General features: G+C 39.8%; 1 protein-coding gene across 1 annotated transcript; it reads right to left on the reverse strand.

The window, feature by feature from the left end:
• Positions 1–13,608: 13,608 nt before the first annotated feature.
• Positions 13,609–25,628, reverse strand: LOC129238366 (vacuolar protein-sorting-associated protein 36). Its single transcript, XM_054873393.1, has 3 exons — positions 25,614–25,628; positions 18,967–19,708; positions 13,609–13,835 (listed from the first exon to the last, which is right to left on the reverse strand). The coding sequence occupies exons 1-3, from the start codon at positions 25,626–25,628 to the stop codon at positions 13,609–13,611; spliced, it is 984 nt and encodes a 327-aa protein (XP_054729368.1).
• Positions 25,629–26,344: the final 716 nt, after the last annotated feature.

Raw genomic sequence — 26,344 nt, forward strand, 5'->3', positions numbered from 1 at the left:
GATTGAGACAATCTTAGGCATTAGTGGGACCAGCATACATTCAATATTGCATAAACATTTGACTGTCAAAAAAATTTGTTCGCGTTGGATCCCACACAATTTGTCAATCGCTCAAAAAAAGACTCGTGTCGATTTGTCGAAGGAAATGCTTAAAAAATACGATCGCGGGGCTTCGAAACACGTCTATGACATCGTGACAGGTGATGAATCATGGATTTACGCGTATGAGCCCGAAAGTAAACAGCAGTCGACTGTATGGGTGTTTCATGATGAGCCAAATCCAACAAAAGTTGTTCGCGCACGAAGCACTTCCAAGCAAATGGTCCCCTGTTTTTTCGGAAAAACTGGACATGTCGCAATCGTACCACTAGAACAACGCAGCACAGTAAATTCTGAGTGGTACACAACCATTTGTTTGCCAGTTGTCTTCCAAGAAAGTAGGAAAACCAATCGCCAAAGACAGAACACTCTTCACCAGGACAATGCGAGCTCTCATACATCGGCTCAAACAACTGCATTTTTGAGCACCCAAAACATCGAATTAATGGGTCATCCGTATAGTCCATGGTATAGTCCTGACTTGGCACCGAATGACTTCTTTTTATTCCCGTACGTAAAAAACAAACTGAGAGGTCAACGTTTTTCGACACCTGAAGAAACGGTTGCGGCATTCAGAATGCATGTTTTGGAGGTACCTCATTCAGAGTGGCAAAAGTGCTTCGACAATTGGTTCAAACGCATGCAAAAGTGTATAGATCTTCATGGAGAATATTTTGAAAAACAATAAAGTGATTTTCGATGATTAAAATTTGTTTTTGTTCTCTAATCCCGACATATAAAAGGCATCCCTCGTAGTTAGTAGCACCAGGTTCAAGCACCTCGATATACATAAAACCACCTGGCAGTCCCCTAATCAAAGAACGCGCAACCAAATTGATCACGTTGTGATAGACGGAAGGCACGCTTCCATTATTCTGGACATACGTGAAATCCGAGCAGCTAACATCGACTCGGAGTATTACCTTGTCGCAGCTAAGGTCCGCATGCGTTTGTGTGCGACAAAAAGGTGCCGGACTCAGTAACGAGAAAGCCTGGCGTCAAATAGCTACAATCAAAACGGACTGCCGAAACCTTCGCTACTCGTCTCTCAATTCTGCTTGCACAAAGCCCTTCTGATACATGCGCTCAGTGGAACCACACCTTTCGCTCTATACGGACTGCTGTCGAAAAGGTGTTTGGTTATTAGCGCCATCGAAGGAACCAGTGGCACGACCAAGAGCACCGCGACGCCACTGTAGCAAAAAACGCGGCATACAGAGCTACCCTGTAGTCAGTTGCTACGCAAGCTGTTAAGGAGCGGTATATATGTAGAGAAGAGGAGGAAGGAGAAGCGGCTTCGCAAGCGTAAGAAGTGCGAAGAGATGAGATGTATGACAGCAGGAATGAGGCCAGAAAATTCCTCGAAAGAATAAGACATCTCACAAATGGTTCCAACATTGGCGCCTCACCCTGCAGGGATGAAAACGGAAACCATGCTGATTATTGGAGGAGTCACATCTCAAAACTACTAAATGGTGATGACGCGAACACCCCCACCAATGAAGAAGTTTATCCAAGTAGTGCAGTTTCTGATGACGGTATCGACGTTCTACCGTGCGACTATGACGAGGTTTTCAGAGCAGATAGCCTGCCGGCAGAGCTCTTCAAGGCCGGAGGTGATGAGCTAAAGAAAAGCATGCAAATACACATAGGCAAAATATGGTCGGATGAAAGCATGCTCAGCGACTGGGAACTCAGCGTTCGCTGTCCAATCCACAAGAAAGGGGACGCCAGGAGCTGCGCCCACTACCGTGGGATAAGTCTCCTCAGTGTCGCATATAAGGTCCTATCAAGTGTACTTTGTGAAAGGCTCGTCAACAAACTGATTGGGTCTTATCAGTGTGGTTTAAGGCCTGGTAAATCTACCATCGTCCAGATTTTCACATTACGCCAAATCCGGGAGAAGATCCAAGAGAAGCAAATCGACACCCACTATCTTTTCTTCGATTACACAGCTGAATTCGACAGCACGATGAGGGATCACTTGTATGTCGCCATGTCTGAAGTTGGCCTTACCTCAAAGCTCATCCGATTTTGCAGGAAGACCTTAACAAACACAACCAGCGCAGTGGGAATTGGCAAAGACCTTTCGGAGCCATTTGAAATGAAGTGGGGTTTCAGACAAGGCGCTTCCTTATTATGCGATTTTTTTTAATTTGATGATGGAGAAAATTATTCGCGCCGCCAACATCGACATCTCAGGCACTATTATTTATAAAGTCATAACACTGCTCGTTTACGCTGATGATATCGACATTGTTGGCATTAGTCAGCGGACAGTCAGTGCAACTTTCCCTAGCCTTCAAAAGAACCCTGTCGAGTGGGTCTTGCGGTAAACGAGGGCAAGACAAGGGACCCTTTGTCAACAACCAAAAAGTCTATGCGTATTGGACAGCAGCTTGCAATTGGGAGTTACAAGTTTAGCGTCAAAGACCTTGTATACCTAGGATCCATCATCATCACCAATAACAACGTCAGCTAAGAGATCCAGCGAAGAATAACTTTTGCATCCCAGGTACTACTTTGGGATGGGTATTCAATTCAAAAGCAGAGCTCTCTCTCAACGCTCGAAAAAAAGCTCTATCAATCACTCATCATCCCGGTTTTACTGTATGGCGCTGAGTTCTGGACATTGACGACGAACATCGATGGGCGGTTATTAGGAGCTTTCGAGAGAAAAACTATTCGGAAGAAGGGTATTAAAGTTCAGCGGCAGCGCTGGCTAGGTCATGTTGAGCGAATGGAAAATAACGCTACAGCAAAGAAGGTGCTCTTCTCGAAATGCACTGCTGGAACTCGCAAAAAAGGACGTCCGCATCTACATTGGAAAGACCAAGGCAATGATGACCTGACCGCCCCTTGTGTTTCTAACTGGCGTCAACGCACGCAATGCAGAGGCGATTGGCGCAACAGTTTGGTAGCGGCCAAGACCGATCATCGGTTTTAGTTGCCAGCAAAGTAAGCAATTATAGGGTTTTCCAAACAGAGGTGCAATTTTGATATTCAAAGAGAAATGCTATTTTTTAATATAATATAAATGATCGGATGTTTATTTCATTATAAAGAGGAAAGTATGCCGTTAATTGTAGAAAATAACATCAGACAAATGACCACCACGTCCACGCATACAGGACAATATCCTTTTCATGAAATTTTCCATAACCGAATTGCAAAGTGGCTGCCCTATGTCCTCGATAGCCTCACGAATTCCATCTTTGAGGTCTTGAATCGACACTGGGCTGTTGGCGTAGACCTTCTCTTTCACGTGGCCCCAAAGAAAAAAGTCACAAGGTGTTAAATCACAAAATCTCGGAGGCCAATTGTGATCACCTCTTCGGGAGATATCAAGGTTCGAAAACTTTTCCCGTAAAAAATCAAGAGGCGGGCGCTTTATTTTGATTTCATAGATTTTTGGCATGCCAGATTATTCGGCAGCTTGTCAGATTATTAGTTGGCGTCACTGTGTAGTAATTGGAATAAGATTAAGTTTGGAAATTTTAAATTTTAAATTGGAATAAAATTTAAATATAATTTATTTATTTTTGGACCATAGTTCAGTTGCGGACCTGCTGGTCAAAGTAAATACATATTTCGACCTGTTCGCCATAAAAACCACTTACTTGCACATATCAGCTAACTATGAAATATCAACAGCTAAATAGTTGCACTGGCTATCCTTAATACCCCATAGAGTGGCACACATTACGTCAGCAAGGCCTATTCGACCATAAAATTACAGGGATTATGCCTTTTTACTGCCTTTTACGGCCTTTCCATATTTATGAAAAATGCATAGCAGTTAAAAATGTTTGAAAACAAATTATGGCCTCAAATACTTTAACACTCAAAAGCGATTGCATAACAGTCGCAAATTAGCTGATGTTGTGCTTAAATGTCTTCGGACCGTTAACCATAGCAGCTGGGCGACTTGGCTTATGACACCTCGCACGCACACAATGAAGCTGGTGTCTACAGCCTCTCAGCCTCATTTATATTTCAGTTCATCGGTTGCGATTTCCATCAGCGAAGCATATTTTGAACATATTTTCAGCTTTGTCATTTTTATATTTCTCGGTTACGCTTCGTCATCTACAACCGCCTTTGCCAGCATCTTTACTACTCGCAGTCATAAGTATAGGGTGTTTCATTAAGCGAGGTTTTTTTAAGTTACTGTAAAAGTTTAATTGTGATTTGAATAAATTTGTTGTCTTGTTGATGTCGATTACCGGTTGCCGGTTATTTGGTCGATGAAAAAATGTAACAGGTATTTCATATATCGATTAACCTGCTTTATTTTTTAAATTTAAATTTTTCAAATTTTTTAATTGCCATTAAATTTAATTTTTTTCATTTTTTATTATTTTATGTTTAATAAATATTTGAATATTCGTTGGCAGAATCTTTAGGAGCCCAATTAACTGTTCTGAGCAATTCGGAACTGTTTCGCGATTAGAAAATTTCACTCGAGTTTTCGTACTTGGAAATTTACTTTCGAGAAAAGATAAATTAAAAATTTTGCGGGAAAAGATTTATCTTTAAAAAGGATTATCTTTGGCGAAGTAAATTTGAGCTTCGAATGAGTGCATAAAATATAATGCAACAAAATAAACTACTTACCTGTGTGCGACATGAATTATTTTGTGTTGTTTCTTTTCCATCTGTACGGCAATACTCTATCCCATCGACGTCGACAAGGCCAAATATATGGGCATAACTTGATTTCTCTTAAAATTACATGAGCTATATTACCTTCAGGTCTAATTGTAAAAAAAAAAAACAAAAAAAAAGAAATAATAATTAAATTTCGCATTCAGCTAGAATCGGGCAACTTCTTTTATAAGCTCAATGCCATATTTTATTGATGCTTGTTCGTAGTTAGTTTCTGACCTAAGAAACGATAATTAAATTATTTAGCTTGAAAAAAATTGCTACAAAAATTCCAATATATTTACAAGTATTTTATTAGTCTCCAATACATGCGCTTTATCAGAATGGCATATACAAATTTTTTAATGGGGAAAACAAATATTTCGTTTGATATTCTTTTCCCCTGTCCGGTGTGAATTCTCTCTTTTACCAATAGCAATTTCATATAAGTGAAAAATATATCTACTGTACTTTAAACGGCAAGGCAACTCATTTGTATGCTTATAATTTGGGTGCTCTGGAAAAAGTACTAGTGCGAAATTTTGCTGTATTTGTTCTATGGTCGTCATAGCCGAATGAGTAGATGCTTGGCTAATATTTAAAAATTCCTGAGTTCGAATCTCCGTACAATAACCCGGGCCCTTAATAATGAAGGTTACAACTGCAGAACTCCTCGCAAGAAGCCCCTTATAAGCGAGAAAACCCGAAAGCTCCTCCTGCATTTTTTAACACATCTTGAGTTGATGTGCGCTGAGGCTAGTGCCTTGATCGCTAATTGACTGTCAACAAAAATGGTATGGTTTGCCGGAGGTAAGTCCATTAGTTTTATGATTTCTGCTGCTTTGCCTATAGCGCAAATCTCTGCTTGGGCGCACTTAAGATAATTAAAGATTTCTAAATCGGTGTGATTTGCACACATAGCAACGATAACTACATGTCTCTTAATTTTTTGAGTTAAGTTATAGTTCTTATCTGCAAAAGAGCAAGGAGAAAATTAGTGGATTCGGAAGCCACATTTGTATATACATAAATGTCCTCAAATACCGTATGCACCCTGTATATATAAGTATATATATAGGAGAAAAATATCGGTTTAAAACTGCGAATAACCCCAATCATTGCGTTTTTTTAGCTAACCTTCTTAACAACATTTTTTTACAACTTTACATCGACTTTATTGATCTGTGTATGGGCTGTTTATGAAATAAAAATTATAAAATTGAAAATAACAATAACACAACATATTTTCATTGCAAGTAAAATATTTGAGGAAAAAAACGACCCACCCTAATGCACATCTTTGCTCCAACTTCCTTATGACTCGTTCCAGCTACGCGTATGTGACATTGACCCATTGCATGAACCCAACCGCAACTTGTAGCGACCACAATGCAAATTTCACTATCGAAAAGCGCAAAGGTGGCCACAATACAAGCAAAAGCTGAGCTCTGAACTAACGCCACCAGATAACTAAGTATCTAAACACATTCATACGTTTAAGTACACACAAATAAACACACACACAAGCATGTGAATGTTTGTACTCACATTCGCTGCTCTTAGATGCGCTCAGTCAGCCATTGGTCAGGCCGGTCTTCTAGTGTAACAGGTGATATTATTTTTGTTGCTGCAGCAGAGTCTGCGAAGAGTCACATTTATGTCGTCACGCGCTTTTAAAAACAAAACAGCGGACATTAAAAAATGTCTACATATGAAGTAACCAAACATAAAACCCAAAGATGTGCTGCGGAGTTAATGATGCACAAAAACAATAGCTGTGGGGGAAATCAAAATACCTCAAATGGTTTTGTGTTAATTCGTTATTCGGCCTTTGTCAATGGCGCCTTTTGTTTGTGCTAATGACTTAATTTGTTCATTAGGTCTCCAAAAGAAGAGTATTTCATATATGAATTTTTTTGTAATCTGTTTAAATGATGCAGTTATAAATTGGTGTATTTTTATCAAACTTCACAGGCTTGTTTTACTGTAATTGATACAGTTTAAGTGGCCCTTAATAGGCCAATCACGATATTGCAAAGTCCAGATAATTGAGCCAAACTTCTTAATTATTTAACGCAAATTTTTTTTGTTTTTTGAATATTAGCAAAACTTTACCCCGCAAAGTTATTGTATGCTTTAAGTAGTTAATTCATTGCAATGTTTTAAAATACACTACAAATATCATTTATTTAAAAATAAAATGAATTTTTTACTATTAAAACAACCATTTCTTCAACAAGCTCGGGGTCATATACAATAGAGTGGGCCGAAAAAAAAAAATTTTTTTAGTATCGAATTCTAATAGTGCGGAAAAGTTACACTGTTAGACTAATAAAGTGTGTGCCAAATTTTCAGCCCAATCGAACGATATCTTCTGTCGCCAGCAGAGGCCTCAAATTTTGAAATTTCAGCTTAAATTCTGAACAATTTTAACTTTTTTCAAAATACTCTATGTTATCATACCGGTATATGTTAAATACAAATTTTATATGAGAAGGCCCACCGAAACAATTTAATTTACTACACTCCACTCTGTTTGTTTGATCAAGCAATACGTCCCAGTAGCTCGTCCTTGTACTGCGAGTTGAATTGAAGTTACAGCAATTACTTTGTCTATTTTTTCTTCCGCTTTATTCGAACGATATTGTTTCATTTAAAAGCATTTAATATAATCTTTTATTAAAAGTTTATATGACGATAATGGCATTAACCAAATTTTCCCTAAGACAAATGTTTAATTGCCCATTGTTTGGAAGTCAACTACCAAGTTATGAAGATGTAATGAGATATTGTTTTTTTCAAAGACGGGAACTGGGAGTAGAGTTAGGAGGAAACAGAGAGCCGGCCTTTTCGATTATAGCCGGACAAGTGCCAAGAAAATCATATGTATTTATAACAAGGCTTCTATTCCCACAGTTTCACATTCACGCGTAATATACCATACATGATAAATGAGTATCTTAAAAATTACAGAGAAATTAAAAAGGGTTTGTGTGCTGCACTTAGAAGTCCTGCTTTGAAAAAACGTGCTAATGACTTTAAGGTGTATGCTTCGTGACTTTCTGAAATTTCAGCTTGGAAGTGTCAAGATTTTACAACTTGCTCATGTCCAAGAGAAAAAAAAATTCCTCAAAAAGATACAGCTTTTCTGTCAGACCAAAGAGATGCTCGTATAGGCCGTATCGGAATAGTGGACATACCTGAAACAAAAATTTTGCAAGCGCGAAATAGTTTACTACATGCATGCCGCTCTCTACTCAATCTCGATTTTGATGCTGATGATTACAGCAAAATGATAAACTGGTCTTCGGTAAATATAATCTCTCCCCCCGTTCTAAACAATGTAACAAGTGAAATTCTTACGGAGACTTTAACATCCAACAATGTGTATGAGAATTGGGCGTTCTCTAAATATCCATGCCACACACTTGCGGTGAAGCGAATGGTGAAACTCGTTTACTGAACCATCGCTTCAAGTATGCGGAGGTAACGCTCGGGATGGATTCATTCGGTGTACTTTAGCATCCTGCCAAACTAAGCCTCAGTTTGACAACAAAGCACAATACTCCATCTGATTTGATAAATATGAAATGAATTATTGCTTTAAGTTTAAAAACCGCAGTGTTTTCTTGAAATACCTTTTATTTTATTATTTTTTTACAATATTACAAAACCTGAAAAAAAGAACAGAACCAGTTAAAAAAAAGAAAAAAAGAAATAAAATAAAAAATAATAAAAATTAAAATATAAATAAAAATTAAAAAAAAATAACATTAAAAAAAATTAAAAAAAAAGAAATTTGGAGAACCCTTATTTTTGGTATGAAAAGTGCTCCGGAATGTATGCATAGAGAAAAAAAAATATCCTGACAAAATAAAATTTTTTAGAATATCAACTGAAATTTCAATATTTGAGGCCTCTGCTGGTGACAAAAGATATCGTTCGATTGGGCTGAAATATAGCACACACTTTATTAGTCTCACAGTGCAACTTTTCCGCACTATTAGAATTCGATCCTAAAAAAAAAAAAATTTTTCTGACCGACTCTAATATAAAGTATCAACTGTACTACATTTGCAACTGTAATACATCTTTAGACATGTTTTCTCTTGAAATGTCTAGTGGGAAATGCCACTTATATTGATCCTCCACAAAGCCATTGACCCGGAGAATACGCAAACGGGCCTAAAATCATGGTTCCGGAGGAAAAAGTAGAACGACCTTTAGTAGAACAACACTGCTAACAATATTTTTGTAAATCTTGATGAGACCTAGGGACTCTTATCACGAATGGCTTGCTCGATATTCGTCTTAAGGGCTGGATTGTTCGCATAACAACAATGATCTTTCACGGCACGCAAAAAAAAAAAAATTTGAACGGCCTGAACTCAGTCGCAGGTCTGAGGTGGCCACTTGATATCGCCGAGACGGTATTCTCTTTGGTGTGGAGTCCATAAGCTATTTTAGCGTTGAAACGCTTGTTCCATTCCATCGAGTGTGTGCTGCTTAATGAGCTGAAACTGCCGATAATTCTAATAAATTTTACCCGAAAGGAACCCTTATAAGTCTTAATTGAGTTTAGTCCCAAACTGATCACTGGGGTATCCAAAAGAGATATCTTTCTGGATGAAAAAAAGGCCTTTTGCAGCACGCGCAGTGTGAATTGGTGCGTTGTCCTCCTGGAATATCCAGGAATCACCGTAGAGGTTCGCAGCAATTCGATTAGGGAATTATTCAGCAGATTCACGCAGATGTCCGCGTATTTATAAAGCAAAGTTCACGCACTTTCCTGCATATCCGAAAGTTGTCCGTGATTTCGTTTATAGCAAGTTTGACGGGGTTACTGTACATCGCGGCAGTACTTAAGGCAGCCAATAAGACCATCCTAATTACATTTTTTTCCAACAAAAATAACGTTTCTGAACTCATCGCGTCGGACAATTTTAAAGCTTTTGGTTACAGGCTCTCGAGATTCATATATAGACAATTTATTTTTGGTTGAAGTTTAATGTTTTCTTCCTACCACATATTATTATTATTATTTTTTTTTGTCGTGACAACTAACAAGTGCAGCACTCAGACATTAATTAAGTCCATTGTACTAGACTGGGATTCCTGGGATCTTATGGTGCCAAGGAGCCAAGGTGGTCGCTTCTTAACATATCAGTGCCAAAGACCTTAAACCTGATTCGAGCGAAGGCGGGGCAGATCCATAGAAAGTGGTCCGCCGTCTCATCCTCTTCTCCACATGCTGGCAAAGGGCACTGTCTGAGACGCCTACCTTTTCCTACCTTTAACGTATCCGTTTAGATCAAAATGTGCCTTGTGGCTCAATTAAGCTATGAGCGAAATAAGCTTCATTTTCATAAATCGTTTGGATCTCTTTTACGAATTATTCGACTGAGTATCACTCCATCATTAAGTTTGCCAAGGCTTGTAGCATCAATTGTCTGATCGACCATCCAAGTACATTTGCAACAAACTGGTAAAACAAGCAGGACAGGTTTTTGAGTTCCGCATAGTCAGTCTGAAGAAATCTGAGCTAACCCATGCACGACATGCAACGTATGGCTTTAAGGGTACAACACATACGCAGATGAAAAATGGGTCTTGTATGATAATCGAAACGCAAAAGGCAGTGGCTCTCTCAGAATGAACCGCCACGAAGGACTGCTGGGCCAGCGTTTCAACGACAGCCGGTTCTATGCGGGTAATTGTGTGGGGAATTTTTATGCTACTCCAACAACAACTGCTGAGCCAGATTTACATCCGTGGAATCGTTCATTTTGAAGTACTTAAACTTGTAGAAACAAGTAAATCAATTATTAATTGAAAAGTATGCAGCGATTATGAGTAGAAAAGACGTTATTTTGTTAGGAGTTTATTTACTTGTACTTTGATGCCATCCTTTGGCAGCTGACCTCTTTCAATTTTTGCCTAATTCTTCCGATTAATTGTTGCTGGGTTTTGACTTCCCAGCAATTTTTGTTTAGCGGATGCTTGAGAATTTCTCGGAAACTTTTCAATTAGACGAACCTGTGTGATGTTGATCCATTATTTCTGTGTAAAATTCAAAACTTTATTTAAGATGCTTGTATAATTTATTTCCATTTTAGAGGTAGCTTCATAATGCCTCTCTCATAGAAGTCTTGATACTTATTGTCGAAAACTCTAGTAATCGGTTTTCATAATCTTCTCTTGATACCAATTTCTTATCACGCAGGAAGTTTTGCAATGAGAGAAAAAGGTGGTAATCGCTTGGTGCCAGGTCCAGACCATATGGTGAATGCATTACAACTTTTCAACCACGTTCTCGGAGTTTTTGGCGAGTCACTGCAGGCGTGTGTGCGTTGTCCTGATGAAACACAGCACCTCTTCTGTTGCCCAATTCTGGTCAATCGCTAGCTTCAAATGGTCCAGTTGTTGACAGTAGAGAATTTAGTGTTTGATCATACGGAAGCAACTCATATTAAATAATTTCTTTTAATTCCCACCAAATACACAGTAGAACCTTCTGGCCGTTAGTCGTGGTTTGATCACCATTTGAGCTACTTCATCACGCTTTGACTATAATATTGTGGTATGTGGCCCATTTCTCATCTTCAGTCACCATCCGTTTAAGAAATGAGTCAACTTCATTTCGTTCAGCCAAGGCTTCGCATATGGAATTTCGATCTATCAGTTTTTTTTCAGGTGTTAATTGGTGTGGCACCCAAACATTGAACTTTTTTTGGAATCCATCTTTGCGCTCCTGCGCGCTGCTGCGACTACTAAAATGCTAGTCAACTTCGATTATTTTTGTGATTTTATCGACATTTTCGACTTAACCGCCATTTTATTGTATTTAACATCAAAAATGCCTGAACGGCATTAATTTAGCTGTTAAAGTATTGGCATAATGAACAGCATTCATTATCAAAGAAAAACTATAAAATGTACCGAATTTTCACGACTGAATGGAACAAACAAAAAGCAAATTTTTGAGTGTGAAATTTCAGCTTAACAAGGAGCATAAACTTTAAATTGTTTGATCGATACTTTTTACGAGATATCGATCATACAACCATCTACCTAGAAAATAATGGATTTCTTTTTTTTTTTAACTGATTACTTTACAGGTCACTATAGCCTGTATTAAATGCAATTAAAAAAAATTGGACCAATATCTGTCGATTCTCTGGAATGGACAAAGAAAATTCAGAACACCTTATTTGTGAATATCCTGCACGGGGCAGAAAAAAACTACACCACCTTAGTGGCATTGCCGTGCATTCATATACTTATAAATTGTGGAACAATAAATCCCAGAACGTGCAAAAGTTCTTAAAAAGCCTTAAAATATAGGGTACCTCAGCAAGCTTTGCACAAGAGATCTCTTTTAGCCCCAGTAGCCTAATAATAATAACAATAATAAATGTTTGCCTTTAGTATCTCTCTCTCTCTCTCTCTCTCTCTAGTAGTATGAGTCGAAGCAATGCCTACATTCATTGTGAAATGAGGATAGAATTTTTCAGTTCATCATTTTGTTCAGTTCGTCTTTTGACTAGGCACCTAATTATTAGTCTTGTTTTCTAAAAACTAACTGCAGAGTTTAGTTTAGTTGTGGGTAACTGTTTTAATTTCTCTTTTCTATTGCTTGTAAGTTTGCCTTTAAAAAAAAGCAATTAAAAGGAAAATTCAGCTGCATGCATTAAATTTGAACTAAATTAGTTATGTAGCGCTGTATTTCCTCACCCGATTGGTTAAAGCTGCGCTCTTCCTCCTCTCTCACATACGCAGGTTTACATACAGCCATACCATTCTTGCAGTGATACACTATGAAAGTATACTTTACTATGATATTTACAGTTACTAGTACACTTACACTTACGTGTAGGACAGGTCAGTTAGCTGCGCTCTCAGTTTCATCCAATTTCTTTGCTGTCTTCTCATACTCTTGCATTACTACAGCGATTTTATCATTGTTGATGTTGCGCTGCTGTTATTTTCTCTGACTTTCATATTGTTATGTGGGTTTCAAAATTTTGACATTTCAACATTTTCATGTTAAATGTTGCCTAAACACGTTTCACGCTTAACTCAGTGTTAATTTCACTCCGCCGACCTTTTGTGCCGGGCCATTAATTATGCAAATCAAATTTGTAAGAAATGAAAAAAGACCTGTTTCGCTTTTTATTTATTAAATTTTTTTTATTTTTCCACATTGGTGCCCCCTGTGAACGCTTTTCTAATAGATTTACAAAATTTGTAAAAAACAAAAAATTGGAAAAGTAAATATTTATTTAATAACAACTTACAACTACAAATATAATTTAACTGGCGAATTGATGTTTGAGCCGAGACTATCGACTAGCGGCTGATGACAGACTACGGCTGCGATCACTTAAAATCAGGTATTACAAAAAATAATTATTTAACAAATTATATTAAAAATACGCAATAAGAAAAAAACTATAAATAAATAAACAAAAAAAAAAAATCATTAACAAATTATTCAATTAACAAAAAATAAACAACAACATACCGGAAAGTACGCTAAATTATTTCAGCGCAATAGTAAAAAAGTAGATAACTAAAAATTTTACAATTCGAAAATTAATTAACAAACCAACAGAAATCGAAAATAATTAAATCGACTCAGTGAAATCAAATGCTATCGAGCGCATAAATTGAACAGACAAGTGTAAATATGGATGTGTAAAGCAACGTGTACATACATACATACAATTGTGATGTGTTTGCTACGCACGTGTATGTGTATGTGTACGTGCATTTTTTGTGTCTTTTATGAGTCTTTCTTTTGTTGGGCAGTAAAATCGCTTTCGGTCGATTAAACTTCAAATCAACTTCAATTAATTAAAATTAGAGTCTTACAAAAGGCGGCAGATATTTATTCACTCCGCTGCTGCTGCCGCTGCTGCTGCCACTACTGCTCGCACTGCTGCTGGTGCTGCTGGTGGAGATGATACTGGAGCCGACGTTGGCGCCTGCGCCACCTTGCTGGCGATCCAACGATCCAATTACGGAGGCTACGGGTGCAACTCCCTCGTCGGAGACCTGTGTAGTGCCGCCTAGTTGATCGTATTGTTCTGAAAACATAGTTGCATTAGAATTGAGATTTCGTGATTACAAAAATATTTGTGCTATTTGATGGTCTAATAATAGTTTTCAGGGAGAAACTAGCAGCCATTTTAGTTCGGAGTCAATTTGACTTTGACTTAAATATCCGAACATTTGCCAAACATTTCTTTACTTTTTTTGTTTAAAAATTATATGAACTTTTAATTCTTTTTAAGTAAAGCTTGCATTTCAGTCGATTCGATCTAAATCCTCCAATCGAATCTTCTTATTGTTATTGTCGGTAACATGACGCAAGCAATTTTTCTATCTAATTTAGGATGGAATGGATTGGAACGGAATGGAAAAGGGGACAGATGGACATTTTTTTCAAACACTTAGGCAAACCATTGCACCTAAGGCCAAGAGCTAGTGAGTGAGGGACTCATTTTATTTTCATGCCAACTTCGATCGAAAGCGTAGAGGCTCGACAAAGACTCTTCCCTCATAAACGATTCTGGGCTGCTGCTTTTGCACCATCTCATGAGAAACTTAATCTACTAGGAATGCACAATTGCATATGGCTAAATTGGGTCTCAGGATACAGGGGTATAACTGGGAATGAAATAGCGGACGCACAGGGTGCAACCAAGAGAGGTTTAAAACTTAAAATCCTGCCCAAGGATAAACAAGCCAGTGCAGACTGCGTAGTCATCTGCACATGATCGGGATTTGGTTTAAGGACTCTTGTCGTTTCTGCTTCCAATCTCAGTAAACTCAAATGCACTTTCTTCTAAAACGCAGTGGTATAGCGGAGAGAAGGTTGAGACATCTTGGCCAATTGCGGCCATAAGAAAGGAATCCAAGTCTATCCTGACATTAATAATGGAACTGTGATGTGATGAGTAGTGATGAGTAGAGAACACAAAATACCATGAGGACAAAGTGCAAACCTAACAAAGAATTTTATCTAATCTAACATCGACCTCCTCCAAGTATTCTTTAGCTGGTTGCGTTCTCTGCTCCACCATCACTTGCATATCAATGATTTTGTGGGAGAGGAGGCAGCTGTCAAGAACGAAGGACATGTCTGGGTGAAATTCCATACTTTTGCGTAGGTGAAGTTAGCACATGATGTCATCTAGGACGATGACGAAGAAAAGGGGCAACAAGGGACAACCGTGCCTTACACTACGTCGGTGGTAAATGAGTCAGTAAATCGTCTGTCAACTTTCTAGTCTTGTTTATGAGAAGTTTGTTAAGGGAAATACCTCAAAATACCTGATACAAAAATGGGTATTCTAAGTGTGGCAAAAGCTGGACAGCGGCAAAGAAAATGGTCTGTATTATCTTCGTCATCCGTGAGTGTTAATCCTATCAGTGCTCCCAGCTCTTTCCTCCTCTGCCTGCGGAGGTGGTAGCAAAGCTCCTTCGCAGGCAGAGGAGGAAAGGAGCTTTGCTACCACCTTCCAGCAGTTTCAGAAAATACTTGATTGTTTTGCAGGCGTCAGTATGATTCTCGCTATATTTGGTACTAAAATTGGCTGCGGTGCAATTGGACACTCCATAGAACCGCAGTTTGTCAATTCATCAGCCAGTTCGTAGTCTTGAATACCATAGTGCCTCGAAACCCCATATAAGTTCAACCTTATTCCATCTTGCAACAAAGTTTAGCCTCCACTTACATTCCTCAACAATTTTTGAAGAGGTGCGAGTAATTTATGAGGACTCTAGAGCAGTGGGACCCTCATTACAGACCCAGACCTATCGCCAATTATCCAGTCTGCTATTTTAGATATTGCAAAGACTTCCGACTGACTGACTGTTGCCACCATATCTAAAGCTGTAAAACATCTGCAGCTACTGCCCAAATTCCAACCCACTCCAGTAGCATGTTCAGTATTGTAGCCCTTGGCCTAGACAGTTCTTACCGACTTTTGTAAGTGAGAGTGTGGATCTCTCCATCGCTTCTTTGTAGTTAACCTATCGACATACTTTCTTTCAAAAGACTGGAATCTCTTTCAGTTTCCCATTAGGTGCCAAAAATAGAGAGTACTGTTCTGGCATCCTTTTAAACAACTCTCGGTATTCAAGCTCGGATTGTTGTGTCTCAACCCATGAAAATGTAGTCAACACATCGTTTTCAATGCCTCCTTTTTAATCATTAAGTTCAGAGGTAGCAAGCCGAACAGAGAAGTCAGGACTTCGCACTCATGGCGCCACTTAAACTCCTTTGCAGCCCGTTTAACACAGAAATTTGACCACAGTTCTGCGTCACTATACTTCAGCTGAATAGCGACGTCACTCGTGTTTTGTGGCTCATTGAGGAATCGGATGAGCGACGAACGAGCTTTGCTTTTAGCAATATTGGTGGGTAGGCCTCAGTGGAGCTGAAGTTTGTCAGCGTTAGACGTTTGAGATTATTTTGAAGATGATTAACTTCGGTCTTAAGTTTCTTTTACGACTGCAATTCCTTCAAGACGCACTTCATAACAGAAGGGAAGTTAGGAGCAACAATTAATAAAGGATGCGAAGACATTTTGCATGAACATTATGGAATTTGTAATGGCTCTAAATTTTTAGGTTTTTTTCTAGAAACTCTCACTACTACGTGGGTAAAATATAAAAGTGAATGTATGCCCCAAAATGCTTTCCAGTAAAACCAGCTGTTAGATACCAAGTGAAAGTGTATTAAAACCCCAATGCTCTCGTTTTGTTAAAAACTCAAAGGGTACATTACAATTTCCAGAGAACACAGGCTAAACCAGCAACAAGGTATAGCCCGTTCGCTTCCCGATGAGTCTGGAGATGAACGACTCAAAGCAGGGCCATTACACAAAAAGCCAATTCCCTGGTAGACCAGGACAAGGCTTACTTGGAAACCTGAATCAATCACGTCTACTTTGAAAAGAGGATCACCAAAAGAGGATCCGTCTTGCCAACAACTGCTCATATGGACTGTCTAGGTAACTGAGTAGAAAACTGCTATTCTTCAGTATCTCATCATTACTACTCCTTTGTACTGTGCGAAAGCTTAAATGATAAAAATATCTGATGAAGTTGCCATTAGCTATTTGAGACAAAGATTGTGTGGAATATTTATGAATGTAAGAGCTTTGGGTACGGCTACTATCGCAGACGATAGGGCTTCGGCCACATTGCCATCTGGCAGGTCGTTTCGAACGAATGGACACAAAAGCCTCAGCTCTGGAATTATGCTTTGAGGTACCTGCCTGGTGGTAGTAGAGGAAGATAAAGACCCCCTTTATATCCGCTTCTCGCAGGAGCTTGTTATCCCTAGAGGGCGCGTCTCCAGGGGCGGATAGGCGAATGCGATGGCGGATGCGTTAGAGGATGGTGATAGATAGGAAATGAAATATCTACATACTATGGATCACACAGATCGGAGATGTAAACTTCGTTAAAAATTGACTTTCCTCCACGTCTGATTCATCATGCGAGATGAGGTCGAAAGCGGATGTCTGTACCTGAAGCAAGCGGCTCGTTATACAAAATTCGATATGACAGGCAGATCACCAGTGCTTTCCCCACTGATGTACGTGGGATGGCGCAGGGTTGGTAGAACAACCGTAAAATCAAAATACCCGAGGAACGAAGTTGATTCAATTTATTGTGAAGGAAATAAAAAAAAATAAATCGAAAATATAGGAAAGGGCATATGGAGATAGAGTTGGTTTCTTGTGGTGATTATAATTAGCGATAGTTGACATGTGAGAGAAATGACGGAAATGTTGTTGAAAGGCCGAAATCGGTCTTAAATAGATGAAAAACACTGGTTTATTACTAGTACAAAATGCTATCAGTAGTTTTAGAGCTCATTCTTAAGCAAATCCTTTTTCTTTGTTTTCGGGACAGACTGGCAAGTTCAGCACTCAGACAACATTAAGTACATTGCACTGTACCCGAGTTCCCTTTGGAATTTTTTTTAAATCTACCCTACCTCCGAAAAAATCTAAGTACATCTTGTGTTGCCAAGGAGCCAAGGTGATCGCTTCTTAACACATTGGTGCCAAAGACCTCAAGCCTGATTCGAGCGAAGGCCAGGCAGACGCACAGAAAGTGGACCGCCGTCTTATCCTCCTCTCCACAAGTTGGGAAGAGTTCACTGTCTGAGATGCCTAACTTTTCCATGTGCTTTGCCCATAGAAAGTGGCCCGACATTAGTCCAACTTGTAGGCAGCTGCTTTTACTTAAGGACAGGAGGATCTGCGTGAGTCAGTCGGACATGGCAGGTTTCAGTTTTGTGCATCTGCAGCCTCTCTCAACCTGCCAAGCTCGCTTGTGGGTTAAAGTAACACGTTTGCTAAGTGTGGCTTTGATGGCTGCAGAATGGAGAGCATAACTTCTTTGACCCGGAGCCCATCCTAGCTAAAGAGTAAGAGATCTCTTTAAGCGCAAGCAAATCCTTACTGAGTCAATTGTCCCACTGAGCATAATTTGTGTCTCATTTCGTGACTCCGCGTCTGAGTTTTAGTTGGTTATAGAATGTCTGTGTTTTGATATTTTTTCCAATTTTTACATGATTACTACGCATTTGAATAGTTGAAAGGGGAATGCGCGGAATGTGACCTTATTCAATATTCAATAGCGACTTAAGAAGAAACAAATTCGAAGAAGTTCCCAACGGCCTTGAGCAGCCAACAATCGATTGCTTAAGTGCGTGGATGAGACACTAAAGTTGAAGAGGTTCACGTCATTAAAACACAGATCACACAGACCGAATACAAAATGTGAAGGCCAACACATTAACATATCGCTTCGCATACCAACGAACTTTGGAAGTGCCATCAACCGCAAATTATGCACCGACTCTATTAAAGCAAAGTTGAAAAGCTCAAAATTATGTAAATAAACCAAATGCCGATATTCAAATAGCCAGAAGTGGATACTTCTGGAAATGATTCATCATATTTTCGCTGGTTTGGCACTTTTTGTTTTGCTTTTTTTTTGGTGACGTTCTCCGCACTTCGGCAGCACAATGAATTTGCATTCGAGAATTGCAGAACAGGAAGTAAAAATCAATAAACTCAGCCAAAGCTGTTTGGCACAACCGGTGCAAATAGGAAATCTGCTTAAATCGAAATTTATGAAGTGGATTTTTATGCTGCTTTTGTTAACTTTCAAGTGGTGAATGTGACCTACCTTGAATGGTGCGTTGTGCATGTTGCGCTTCCTCTTGGGTGCGATACTTAATGAAATAGACTTCCGGTTTGCTGGGCGGCTTGGGCGCTGCCTCCTGGTAGGCCGCCTCCAAGTCAATGGGATCTGGCTTGCGTGTGAGCACATAAATGATAGTCTTTTCCTCGGTTGGCGCTTGATTTACGCGTAAGGCTGCTACGTTTGGCTTGGGACTTGGCGCCTTAATGAAGACAATGCGGTAGTGCTTGCGTGGTGGTGGCGGAGGCAACACCGGTCGCTGGTAACGTTCTTCATGCTCTTCGGGTGCGACATGCACGTAAATGTCCTTGGTGACAAGAGATGGTGATTGTCCGAAGTGGCCTTGCTGCTGGTATTGCTGCTGTCCGAACGTTGGATAGGCGGGTTGCTGTGGACCGTGGCTGGGTTGGAAACCGGGCTGAAATTGTGGTCCTTGTGACAGAGGTGCGCTTTGGTAATAGTTGTTTGGTGTCGCAACGGTGGGCAAAGCAGCTGGGGCGCTGATGAGCGATTGCGTCAGTTTGGCATTTTGCAGTGCCTGTTGCAGGAAACTTGGTTGTTCTTGTACGTTGGAACTGGTGTGCTGCTGTTGTTGTGCACTGGATGTACTACTAATGCCAGGCAGCTTGATTTGAAAGCTATTCTGCTGATTCTGGAAACTGTTTTGTTGACTCTGGTAGTTATAGCCCTGTGGTTTGGCATACGCCGAAGCGAGCAGGCAGAGTGTCTGAAAGGGAGCGAATTGAGATGGTTAAATCGGGTGGAGATTGTTAAGATAGACGAAAAATTTAATAATTAGGGTTTCTTGGGGAAATAGTATTGGCATATACATATTTATATATCTATAGACTAACGTTATTTATTTGGGCGCCGACTTCGGCTTCTTATTCGAATTAAAAAAATTGTTTTTTATTTGACTTTTGCGATTATGTAGAAAAAGAGTTGGTTTTTGTTGGTTTTATTAACTGAATCCTGTCTAAAAAATGGTAAGCTAGTTGAATTGCTCATTGCAGTAGTGGTTCTGAGTCCGCATTGAGAGTTGGCCATAATTCTGGTCCAGCTGATTCTATACGTAGGGTTCATTACGTCACCTTTCGTTTGCTATTCAAACATTTTTTTTTTTCAAAAATAAATAGCTTTCATATTTGAAAAGACACTCCTATGTAAGATAATAATGGGAATATATAATTAATAAAATATGGGAAAAATGAGAGATAAATGGCTGTGTTTCAAAGCAAACTTCGAGTACGCCAACGAAAAAGCATCGACCACCACGACGGCGCTGGCGAGGCTGATGTTAAACGTACGAGGACCAAAAGGAAATCGCCGTCAGCTTCTGGCTAAAGTCGTGATTTTGTATGGTGCACCAGCCTACCTACCCACAATTTTTAAGATCTACAGTCCACCTACCGGTTGTGCGCACTACGCGTATGCAGCATGTTTAAAATGGTGACGGACGATGCAGCTTTAGGAATATCTGGCATGTACCCACGAGCACAGAGGCCTAGGTCGTCTACTCGTGCGGCGTTACGAGAGATTTGCATCGATGTGTGGCAAAGAGGGTGGCATAACTCTGTTAAATGGCCTTGGACGCACAAATGCATTCCCAACCTAAAACTTTGGTTGACGAGGCCAAATGAAGAATTGGGCTTTTACCTGACCCAGTTTTTAAGTGGACATGGACGTTTCAAAGCGTATTTATACAGGGTTAACAACAACGACAATCCCTATTGCGACTTCTGTGACGGAAACATTTTAGAAGACGTTCACCACATATTCTTCACATGCTCGAAAAACTTCATAGAACCTTTGGAGAATCTCCTTCGCTGGAAACATTCGTGCATCATTTGCTGCGCTCGAAGGAAAAGTGGAATGCGGCATGCGACTTAGTGGCCGAGATTATGAAGGAGATGCGGCGTTTGGGAAAGCTGCGACACAGCAGTGGCGGCTAATAATAGCCTCCCTCTCCGTAAAGTAAAACTTGACGGTAGTTCCGTGACGAGGGATGATGGAAATAAACAAGCTCAGCCTGATTTCAGAAAGCCACTTAAGGGTAGGGCGGTACCACAGCGCATATGAAAACAAAAAACACCAGTGGCTGTGTACTCATTGGTCAGTTTGGTATCGCGTCTCACTACTTCATCGGCCCTACAATTCCCTTCAATGACATCTCGTTAAGAGACGTTCGGCATTTAATGGCTATCTTGCTTTGTATTTCCACCTAGTTGGTAGTGAAAATGTAGACAACATAAGCCCACTGCAATGGGCTGGTAGCCAAAAACAGAAAGGTATCCCCACATGTTCGGATTATACAACTCCGTCTACCTTTCCCTCGAACTTTGAGCCATTTGTAAGCCCATGGATGAACTCTCTCTGCCTTGAAATGTCTTCTCTTCGCTCTACCCTTGATGGTGGAATGGTTGCAAATGTTGTTGCGATAGTTGTATGTTCCCACACAGTCCCGGAAAGCTCCGAATTATCGGTCAACATCTTCACGGTAGGTGAAACTGTCAAGTATTGTATGAGTGTTCTGTAATGAAATTGCTAGAGATGGTAGAGGAAAAGTTTAGGAACGAGTTCATTAACGTTCGCTAAATATGATTTCCGCTCAGTTGAATCTAGGAGTTCTTCTTGTTTTCTCACACCGCCAGTAGGTTCATAAATTGCAGTCTGACATGCTTCGGAGACCACTTGGTTTCTTTCTGGTAAGGTAGCCCACTAGCGAAAAATAATTTCAATGACAGAAATGCTCACTATCTACATGAGCTTCAGAGAAATGAGAAGACCTGCCATGCCCGGCCTAAGTATAGTTTTCTGTTAGATCTTCAGTTTCGTTCAATGAATTTTACTACTCTCTCATGACAATAGTTGTGCTGATAATTTTAGAATAAGCCGAAATATCAGCTTATAAGGTAAAGTTGACTATAAGGAGTCTTTTTTTGCGATTAAAGATCAAAAAAGTGTGGTTTTTGGAAGAAAGCTCCTCAATAATTTGTGTAATTATTATTATTATCATTAAATTTGATCAAAAGCGCAAAGCGGCTAACACAGCCGCAGTTTTAGTTAGAACAGTTTAAAAATATGTTCGCTAACTTTCGATAAACATCATTGGATCTAGAGGTTTCACCTTTTTTCTTACAGCGCCAGCAAAGTTCATAGAGTTGTCTTTTGATTCTAGTCATCGTTCGGTTGCAACTCTCTCTCTATCCTCATCCTATTTTCTCTATCCTGTGCTGTCTTCTATATTTACCTCTGCAATCATATCACTGAGAGCGAATTAGATTTTTCGTTCAAGTTTGCCCTCTTCGGACAACCATTACACCGAACCTAACCCAATCTAACCTACTGAAGATGATAACACTACGCAGCAAAATTTTTGAGTTCCACACAACCCGATAACGAATAGGATATCCCGATGAAAATATCGAAGCCGTGCAAGCCAGTGTTGAGAAGTCTCCAACGACATGGAGTTCACTTAGCTTTCAGGAAACACTCTCGAACGCATAATTCGCACCGATTGGACGACTGGTTTCAACAAGACGATGCTGCAAACCTTACAGCTCGACGAAGCAGATAGCAGATTGGCGACATCCATCATAGTCATACCCATCATTCTCGAACGCGAGGACAGTTGGAACGTGGTAAAGAGATATAGAAAAAAATATGAACCTCGACACAATGCCGACAAAGCGAAGCCGCACAGACAGAGATATAAGAAGACGAGTCCTGGTATGAAGCAGGCTACAAATATGTTGGACCCAGACTTGAGTCCATTTTACGGACATCATTCTGGGCCCTCCGGAAGTAATGCAGAAAGTAGTCTCGGGAAGGATGTCTCCCAAGAAGGAGAGCAGGGATTGTTTTTGTGTCCACACCACTCGACGCAGTAGACGATGGCCACTATAAATGCGCAGACCTTTTGAGCCCTACCTCACCCACTACAACAAACAAACAAAACCACAGCTTGACGAATAATCAGTTTATAGCGATCATTGTTTTGAAAGCGACGTGATGTACACTTATGGACAATTTTGATCAGTTTTGAGTATTGTGCAAAAATCACGAAACATCTGCAAATTTTTAATAAAACTTGAAATTCTTTAATCAGCATTTTTCGCTTAACTTTTGGTATGCGGTTTAACAGTCTATTCATTTTGTATCGAGTGTTTTTTTAGCTGCATGGGAGTTATCGATATCGATAACTATGGTTTGACAGGATAGGGCAAGGATAGGTTAGATGAATTGGCTGTCCCTCGACGCACCTACGCCAGTTGCAGGCCCCTTGTAATCCCACAGAGAATGACAAACTGTGTTGAGATTTTTGTTCGGTAAGTTTGACAAATCATCCTGAATCGTTTAACGTCAGAACAACGCTTCCAAATTGTGGAAATTTATTTTGAAAAAATAAATCTGTTCGCGAAGTTCCCAGAACAGAGGCAGCTCGGTTCTTATTTATTTCGAAATGAGGGAGGAGCTGCCGTAACGGTGAATGGCGAGCGCCATCGAGCCGTGTCTACAGAATGGTTTTTTTCCAAAAAATTAATCAGCTAAACTTCGAGGGCGAGAAGACGGCTCAATTTTCCATACAGCGCGCTTAACAATCGATTTATTGCATCACTCAAGCCACCATTGACGTCAAACGACCAGATTTATTGGAAAAATTAGTCAAAAATTGGACTAATCGAATGGTTCTTGTAATTCATAGTCGCGGCGGTCATATGCCGATTAGGTTAGGTTTGGTTTTAATGGTTGCCCAGAAAGTGGGTTCACTTGGACGAAGCATTCGAGTTCATCCTTTGTGATACCATTGCAAGGGGCAAGAAGTGAAGGAAACCAAAAGGACGAAAAGAGAGAGAGAGGAAAGTGTGGGGGGAAGGAGGAGAGGGTTCAGTATTGGTGGGTTATGAACGGTGACTGATTTGCGGTTACTTTAGCCGCTTTACGCTGCTGAGGAAATTTATCAGATTTTTTTTATTAAGGCCAGCTATGTCAGCAGGCGTAGGAAAGAAGTGAGAAACAGGATGCTTAAATCTTGGTCCCACGAGAACAGGGCAGCTAAGGAGAAGGTGGTTCGATGATTTCTCCCCACAGCTGACGCAAAATGGACTTGAAGTAATCCCAAGACATGATGCCTACTTTCAGTATTCAAATAGGTCGGTCTCCATCTGGTATTGCAAGGGACCAAAAGGTCTATGTGTGGCTTAATACCAGCCAGGCTAACCTTACCTAATTCCAAGTCTTACGGCATGCATACCTCGCGGATAATGTCCTCTGAGGACACCCACAAAGATTGAGAGATGAGGTTTTTGCCATTCTCAGAGTATCTTTCATATGTCGGATATCGTATTCAAAAAATAAAGTCCCTGAAATTATCTACCAGTTTATAATAAACACAAATTTTTTCCAACTTCTGTTTTCTACAATATTATCATTTTAAGTTGTCTAGCTCTTATAAGAAGAGTCGATACTAAAGGGTTTTCCAATAATAGGTATTATTATTGAATGGATTGAGCTATCGAGAGATGATTAACGATTTTCAATGGCCGAAATTGGGTGGTATTGATCTGGACAACGTTTATTTTCAACAAGACGCGCTACGTGCCACACAAGCAACGAAACCATCTTTTACGGGAAAAGTTTGCGGACCGTGTTATCTCTCAAAGAGGTGATCACAATTGGCCACCCGGATCTTGTGATTTAAAACCTTGTGACTGTTTTCTTTGAGACCACGTGGAAGAGACGGTCTACGCCAACAGCCCAGGGGCGATTCAAGACCTCAAAGATGGAATTCGTGAGGGTACCGAGGATATAGGGCAGCCACTTTGCAATTCGGTTATGGAAAATTTCATGACAAGGATATTGTCCTGTAAGCGTGATCGTGGTAGTCATTTGCCTGATGTTTTATTTTCCACTATTAACGGTATATATATATATATATATATATAATTGGCGCGTACACCCTTTTTGGGTATTTGGCCGAGCTCCTCCTCCTATTTGTGACGTGCGTCTTGATGTTGTTCCACAAATGGCACACCTTCCTCTTTATAATGAAATAAATATCCGATCATTTATATTAAAAAATAACATTTTTCTTTGAATATCAAAATAATACCTCTTATTGGAAACCCCTATACAAAAACCATTTTCAAATTTTGTGCAAAAATCATGAAAATTCTGAAACTTTTCACCGAAATTTCAAACCCTTCAGACAGAATTTTTAACATAATTTTTGGTATATTACGGCATAAGCATCATTTAATAAAGTCCAAGTTGCAAGGGGCTACAAAATACGGTGCCATATTAAAAAATTTCGAATGTACTTTTCCTGAACTAAAATAATTGAACAACAAAAAATTTTTTTTTTTGTTTCATATTTTTTCCAGAAAAATTGCCTCCACTAAAGGGCCAGCTCTGTACGACTGGTATAAAGAATTCATTAACGGTTTGTTATAGCGAAATTAAAACTTTAATGTTTTAGCACTTCAAAAACATAACGTATGCCGCGCTTTATGAAAATCAGCAGCCTTTTTGCGCCTATTTTGAAATTTTCGCTAGTCCACTTGCTCTTTGAGCCAACACATCAGCTTTGTCACATATAAAATTAATTTTTTTTTGTTCATTTTCAAACTTACAATAAAAGCGCGCATCATTCTTGTATGCGATCGAACGAATTCTATAAATAAAGCCAAATCGTACGCGACACACTTGACACCACCGACTGGACCAATTGACAAACACAAATCAACTAAATGCTAATCAGTTGAACGGCAATCTTTTATATCACAACCAAATATTTATCAAAGCAACTACAGAGCAGATAACCACCAACAGTGAACAAATAAAGCACGCTGTTCAGTTGGTCCGCGTTGCAGATGGAGGAGAAGTTGGCGATGGTGCTCACAGTGCGTAGATCGCGAGTGCGATTGGTGGGAAGAGGGGAAAAAAACGAGTTGCGCGCAAAAAAATGCCGAAAATCACAGAGCGACGAAATTGCGAAGTAGACCAAGAAATAAAGACTTACAAGAAGATATAAGAAGAAGAAGAGCGAAAAGAAGAAGAAATAGGAGAGAAAAGAAGAAAAAATAACAGTTACGCAGTTGTTGCGAGCGCGCGAAAAAGCTCAAATGCTGTCACTGTATGTAGCTGTAACTGCACACAGCCTGCCCAGTGTTGGCGCTGATTGCAATACGATCAAATTACCGCTGCTGTGTGCAAGCAATGCACGACGTTGCCGCCGGAAGTCCCATTTCCCCACAAACACACGCCAGGGCGCTGAAATGAATCAAAATAAACGAAATGACAAGCTGACCAGGCATCATACACAACTACTTCACTAATTTTCCCAACGCAGCCAACATCGAGC

Source organism: Anastrepha obliqua, chromosome 1 (assembly GCF_027943255.1).
Source record: "Anastrepha obliqua isolate idAnaObli1 chromosome 1, idAnaObli1_1.0, whole genome shotgun sequence".
NCBI classification, from domain to species: domain Eukaryota; kingdom Metazoa; phylum Arthropoda; class Insecta; order Diptera; family Tephritidae; genus Anastrepha; species Anastrepha obliqua.

Bases quoted from the DNA above. Each gene is read 5' to 3' on its own strand.
- LOC129238366 (XM_054873393.1), bottom strand. The intron at 13,836-18,966 runs GTAGGTCACATT...CTATGTTTTCAG, and splicing joins TGCACAACGCACCATTCAAG to AACAATACGATCAACTAGGC.